General features: G+C 34.3%; 1 protein-coding gene across 2 annotated transcripts in view; it reads right to left on the bottom strand.

The window, feature by feature from the left end:
• Positions 1-7,187, bottom strand: part of LOC106757560 (ATP-binding cassette sub-family A member 1) — a 64,101-nt gene that overhangs the window by 6,457 nt on the left and 50,457 nt on the right. Inside the window, exons 34-38 of one of the 2 annotated variants that reach the window (XM_014640238.2) lie at positions 5,969-6,119; positions 5,246-5,382; positions 5,099-5,173; positions 4,691-4,994; positions 3,815-3,948 (exon numbers count right to left, since the gene is read on the bottom strand). In XM_014640238.2, coding sequence (XP_014495724.1) covers positions 3,815-3,948; positions 4,691-4,994; positions 5,099-5,173; positions 5,246-5,382; positions 5,969-6,119 — 801 coding nt within the window. Of the gene's footprint in view, positions 1-3,814; positions 3,949-4,690; positions 4,995-5,098; positions 5,174-5,245; positions 5,383-5,459; positions 5,699-5,968; positions 6,120-7,187 lie in introns of those variants that run through there. The other variant, XM_022779147.1, reaches the window with a different exon arrangement.

Genomic DNA, 7,187 nt, shown 5'->3' with positions numbered 1-7,187 from the left:
GTGTGGGAAATCAAATAGTATTTTAGGAAAGAATAAATTAGGAAATTTGTGTATTTCATTACAAGTATATATTTTATTGTAATCGGTACAGATTTGAATAAATAGGGACAATCCCATAAATCAAGGGATTCTAGAATAGAATATAGTTATTATATTTCCTAAAATAGCTTAGGTCTCCTGTATATATCTTGTATGATCTCTTTGTAATAAAGATATCAATTTCCATTTAACCTAATTTCCCAGAAGTTGCATGTGTCATCTGAGTCTTCTATAAGACTCTCTACTGATCAATGGTACTAATAGTATGCCCTGATCATGATTCTGTGATTTGTAGGAACAAATAGAGTTCCTTGAGCTTGTGGATTTGTTTTAGCACTTATAGAGCAATTTGGTCTACCACTTTTTGATATTGTTGATGCTTTGTTGTATTGTCATGCATGTTTAATGTAGTTTGAAATTGATAATTTGGTATGTGGAGTTGTTGTTGTGGTTGTTGTTGCATGTGTGCTTGTTTTGGTTGAAGTTGGTGTTGAGTTGAGGAATTTAGAATTTGGCCACTTGAGCAAATTTGTATTCAATTCGACACCTAAACCTGTTTTAGAACCATGTATTGAGTCAGGAATACCAAATTTGGTCATTTGAACAGGTCTCTGGTTCACCAATTCACAGTGTTGAAATTTCCATCTTATGCTATGGCGCTGAGCAACCCTAATGTGGGGCTAGGAGCATTTTAGCTCCAAACCGCTAAGCACCAAGTTTGTACCGCTGAGCGAAAGTGCAAATGGTGTGGTGCTAAGCGGTGACAGGGTACCACTGAGTGCCAGGTCGGGAGCTATTTTTTTACTTTTTCACTAAGCGACGAAAGTGTCTCACTGAGCAAGAAAAAGTGCGAGAGCTTTGTCGCTAAGCGTCAGTCTGAACACTAGTGTATTGTTCTGTGATTGTCTGAAGTGGTTTACCATGGATGCTAAGTATGTTTAATGTGAATTTGTGATGCCTTATGAATTATATTATGACTGTATGTATGAATAAAGTATGTGGTGCTAAAAATTTCAAGGAGAAATTTTGTGATATGGTAGAGTTTAATGTATGCATTGACATAGGGGGTTAGAAACGAGATATCTTGAACTCTAACAACTATTCATTGCTCAAATAGAATGGAATGAGTTATGTGGTGACAGTGGCAGGAGGTCCTAGTCTATGGACATTGATTTGGGTCTTAGGCGCGAAGGAGACTAACCTTGTAGGTGGTAGGGTGATAACCCCTTTGTTCATGACTCTGTAAAGTATAAATACCAATACAAGTGCACGCCTACATTGAAGCCCTATGTCAAAGGCATGTATCCAGATAATTCAATTAATGTCAACAGTTTGTATGGACGTATGAATATGTGATCTGTTTAACAAGCATAGTTGACAAAATTGTACATGATGAATGTGGTAGATTCTAAATTTTGGTACATTAGCTTACCCTTCCTTTTGTGTCTGTTTGTTGTATTTGTTTTCTTGTTTTGAATGATCACCTTAATGAGGAGGTTTTGTTGAGCAAGTGGTAGGTGGTGTGTTTTTAGGCATATTATTCCACTCCCTATAGGACCACCCGTTAATGTCTAATCCCACGTACGAGATGTATATATCTCGACTTGAGGAAGGGGTGTTGGAAGTCTCACATCAACTAGAAATAAGGTCAATTTATAATATATATATATATATATATATATATATATATATATATATATATATATATATAAGTGGGTGCAAACCTCACCTTATATGTCGGTTTTGTGGAGTTTAACAAAGTATCAGAGTCATAGATTAAAGCCTATCATAGCGAGATCTGTGTTTTGTTTGGCTTATCATCTCACCTATTAAAGTCTAGACCCACACGAGATGTATATATCTAGACATGAGAAGGTGTGTTGGAAATCTCAAATCGACTATAGATAAGGTCAATTTATAATATATAAGTGGGTGCAAACCTTACCTTACTAGTCAATTTTGTGGGGTTGAGTTAGACTCGAAGTCCACTTCTTAACAAGTGCAAACCTTACCTTACAAGCCAGTTTTGAAAGGTTGAGTTAGGCTGAAAGTCTACTCCTTATCCTAACCAAATTTGATGTTTGTTAAATCTATTGTTCCATCCACTATCGAACCACCAATTAATTTCCAGTCTCACTCGAAATATATATACTTCGGTGTGAGTGGGGTGTGTTCAAAGTCCTATATCGACTAGAGATAAGATCAATTTAGAGTATATATGTAGGTGTAAACCTTGTCTTACAAGTCGGTTTTGTAAGGTTGAGTTAGGTTTAGAGTTCACTTCTTAACCGTGAACACAACAAAAGAAATATAGTTTCCACCTAAACATTAGTCTAACTCCTAGATTGACTATTATAGCCTACAATCTAGAAACATCATTACTAAATTATTGTCTAACACTAGTTGTTTCATTCTTCTCTTCTACATAACAATCATACGAGAAAGAAAAAAGTGCAGTCTCTAAATTTGATTCATCAAGAGGTAATTCTACCAATTCAAGAAGTCTAACACATTCCCCCTATAATGTCCCACAAATTTGTCTCTCCATTTTCATAGTTATATCTTTCATCTTTTCAACACAAAAAGTCAAAGGTTAATATTAGAAAGTAGACTTTAAACTTAAGTCAATCTCAGACTTAGCCTGTAAGATGAGGTTTTGATTCATTTATACACTATAATTTGATCATAATTCTAGTCAATGTGGAATCTTCTATACACACTTACATCAAAGACTAGACATCTTGAGCGAAGGACAAGACATTTGTGTGAGGTCCAATAGTGGTCCGATTGTAGGTGGCACAAAAGGCCCAACAAACTTTGTTAGAATAAACTTATATGTCCGCATAGTTCAATCCCACCTCTTCCTTACTCATTCTTGAATGATTTTGACTCAAGGTTGGAAACTTCAGAACTAATAAAAGTCTTTCAAAACCTCTCAGGTTACATGGAAGTCATGTTGGAGAAAGGTAAAGATTCATTTTTCTCGTCTACTTCTGGCACTTTGAATCCCTAGGATGGGTATGTAAAAGAAGGATCCAAATCTCTAGTTGTAGGGCAAACAGACATACCTTACAAGGTGTCTTGATTTTAGAATAATATGTGCATTCACCTAATATCTTCGGTTTTGGGATACTTGATAGTAGTGCCGCCTCCAAGACTAGATTATCAAGAAATGGACGCCTGTTGCTCCCATTCTTTTAAATAAAAGTTAAGTTTTAGCAAAAGGAAGGGTTGGCTAGCACATTACCCACGCTTGATGTACAAAGGGCATTTGCATGAAGGGACATGGCATCTAAACTTTTCACGTGCTTTTGACCCAACAACTCAAGTGTTTGAAATTTTCTTGTTCATGACTTCTTCTAAAGTAACATAAAATAGGGGATTGCTTCCATTTAATTCTGCCCTCTCTACTCTGTTCAAAGGCCCGTTTCAGCAGATTTAAAGTAATTTTGAACAATAAATATGACAACTGAACTTATTATCTCTGAAATGAAATCAAGAGTACATTGGCGCTGGATTAAGGAAGATTAGAGAGGCAGAAAATAGATATTGGTGCGGAGTGCAAGAGTTGAGAAGATATGGGGATAAAATCCAAGAGAAGTGGGATTTTCATATCTGTATGGCATGAGTTTCCCTGAATACGAAATTAGTTAGAAAGTAAAACTAGTCTATTTCAAGTGTACATAGTTAAAAAATTACACATGCCTTCCGAAAATCTGATGCTTTTCAATCATAAAGAATTTTTGCATTAACAAAGCTCTTAACCTAAAAATACCTGATATCTGATGCTCAAACCATTGCACCCTTGGCACCTTGCTCCACGAAATGAAGAGAGAATAAATGAATCAATTTCTGAGAATTTTTGTTTAGACAGCCACCACTCAGAAAATACTGGCAATGGAATGCCACCTGATTACCAACACAATTAAAAATACAATAAGATGTTTACGTTGTCGTCATGAACCAACTCTCTTTAAAGCAACTATTAGGTGAAGGCCCACGTTTGGCTTTGTATGAACATGTTCGGATAAACTTCAACGTAAGCCATTGCATTACAAAGTAGAAAACAAATAAAATAAGCGTTTCCCATAATCTAAAACTAGCTTATACATAAGATAATTTGTAAAAGCTATCTTATTTAGCTTCTCCAAATCTGATTTTAACTTTTACAACATAAACTAATTTGAACTTATAGAAGAAAAATTTATCACATTTTCTTCTCCTATAAATGTTTGTGGAAAAAATAATCCAAACAGGATTTAGGTATGAAATATATGTCTGTTTCTTCATCTTTAGCTCAGAAAGAAAATGATGAAGAATGTATACAAAATTTGCATACTATTCAGCACAAACTATCATGAATTTACCCACATTTTTTTAAATGAAATACACACAAGACATAAAAGGAATTGGTACAGCCTAAGCGGCACCTAAGGGATTTTTGTACTTGCAAAAGCTGCTTAAAATATACTACTCACACAACTCTGCTTCTGTTATTATAAGATAATTAAATAAGGATTTTGGTCAATACATATATACTTACAAACACGTAAAACACAATACGAATTCATTCTTGATAATGAATTCCACAAAGAATAAAAGGATAGTTGACTCTGAAAAGTTTCCAATGATATAGAAGATTCACACATACCACCACGAAACAGTTGTTCTGATAATTGTTCATGAGAAGCTCCTTCAAAGACAGGCGTACAAGAGATCAATGTCTTTACTCTTTCTTCGTTACCAAGCCAGTGCCCAATTAAGCTTATCATTTCTCCTGTCAAGCTAATCTCCGCAATGGAGGTATTTCCTGACGTGACAGAGTCAGTGCCCCCAATACAAATTTCAAGGTCATTAAGTAAGCTTCTAGGATGAGACGGGACTTCAAAAAGTCTTTCTTGAATATCTTGGCAGAGGGTTTGCAAGTCTGCAGAACTCACTTCGGTAGGTTTGACCTAGAAACAGGGTAACCAAAAATTACATATTTTGAAGATAGTTTTTGTCTAGGAAAAATGAAAAAGCATAAAAAATGCCTTTTTGTTACCATAACCATAAATACCTCTAGTTCCAAATGATTCCCAAATCTTGTTTTTAGATGCTGTGGACTTCCAATACATCGCAATTGTCCACCAACCTTCAGAAATTAAACAAATAATAGGTAGATGTTTGTGGGTTCAAGACAAGAGACACAAAAATAAGTTTGTACCATTATTCCTATTCTGGTACATAAGGCTTGGGCTTCATTCATGCTGTGTGTAGTCAGAATTACTGCAGTCTTTCCTCGTCTTGTTGAGATCCTAGACATTACATCCCACATGAACCTTTTGGCAATGGGATCCATACCTAGAATTATAAAAGATCAGCAATCGTAGATATTACTTTTGTAATTCATCAAGCATAGCAATATATATATTTGTAAGCAAGTGTTAGTTGTTAGTATTTTGTTAGTGGGGGAGTTGAACCCTCAACCTCTCCCACTGCCTTCCAAACCTATAAAACCAAACCTTATATCAATTATATCAAGCATAGCAATATGTCTCACATAGCTAATCTATATATGGCTTAAAAAGCTCTTTCCTGAAATGAGAGGTCCAGTTGCTTTGTGTCAAAAATCATTAGACCTATGCTAAGATCCATGAATGGAGAACATGCCCGCTCGCTTCAAAATAAAAATCACTAACAAATAAATATGCAGAAACTATTTTAAAACAATTTTAATCAAAGAATTGAAGGCAAAAAATATTCAATTCTAGACCACTTGGTGAACTAGGATTTTATAGCATCCCAAGGAACCAAATGAACTAAAAGTTTAGGCTTATAAATCAAGGACCAAGATAGATTTAAATGCGATTCTAAAAATTAAAATGGCAAAAATGCATTTTCATTATGTTTAAAGAAATATGATATTTGAGAAGAACTGTTATTGTACCTGTGGATGGTTCATCAAGAATGACTATAGGTGGGTCACCAATCATTGCAATTGCAACAGACAGTTTTCTTTTATTTCCTCCACTAAGCGAAAATGATGGTTTATTGGCATGTTTCAACAAGTCAAACTCGGCCAACTTTTCCATAACAACCTGCCAAATAATAATTGGCGATGAAAGAGAATATATGAACACAAATGCGCACAAACACACACACATATAATATAACATAACTAGGAATCAAATTACTGCAACTCTAACCCTGAAAATTTTAATCTGCATTATATATGTGTATAAGACAATGTTCATGCCATTCTTCATTATTATGTGTGTGTGTGTAAAAAACAATGTTCATGGCATTTAATTTAGTAGTTTGTTCTAATATTTTAAAAGTATTGATGGGAATCAAGCAAACAAAACCATATAAAGCATATTTTATTTTGTTTGAATCTGTTCTAAGTGTGTTAGACAATTTGAATGAGAAAATGGAGGGAAAAATGTAACATGAACAAACTGATATTATTGAATTATCCCCACTTTGAATATGCTCTACATGTATTTATACTACAAGATACAAAACTAACAGCTGTACTTAAAACTCCATCTGTACAGATTTAAAAGAAACAATGCAAGTTAATCATTGACCATTGACCATGGTTGATTGTAGATAACAAATTGAAGGATAAATTCCAACTGAAATAACTAGGCTATGAAGAAAAGGGTTAATAGGAAGTCACTGGTGCTATCATCCTATAGATCAACGTTGGCCATCATTGACTGGTTTTTAAGTCTTAGACTGTTTAATAACCACTATTTCAAGAGTTGAAGAATGGTTAGACTATCAAAAAAGATCATATTTAACTTAGGTGCGTAAATTAATTCAAACTCTGATTTCTTTATAAATCTTTCAGATATTTTACATTTTATCAGAGGATTCATGGACCTTTACTAAAGTGAAAATATAACAAAATTAAAGGTATTATTATAAAAAGATGGAGATGGGTAAAATTGGACAAAAGCAGCACTGGTTTCTTTCCTTGCATTTGTTGTTAGTATTCCAAGTGCTTCAATAGTACACAAGTTTTATGTGTAATTTTTGCTTGATGTAGGGCAGTTTGGTTTTCTCCCAGTCTCATGTACATTGTTCATGGCTAACACAAATATGTTTGATCTTATGGTAAGAAGTTATCTTTAAGAACTCACTTATTCGAAATGATCGAC

Source organism: Vigna radiata, chromosome 3 (assembly GCF_000741045.1).
Source record: "Vigna radiata var. radiata cultivar VC1973A chromosome 3, Vradiata_ver6, whole genome shotgun sequence".
NCBI lineage: Eukaryota > Viridiplantae > Streptophyta > Magnoliopsida > Fabales > Fabaceae > Vigna > Vigna radiata.
The sequence above is the reverse complement of the archived record's forward strand: the minus strand, read 5'-3'. Positions and strand labels throughout refer to the sequence as shown.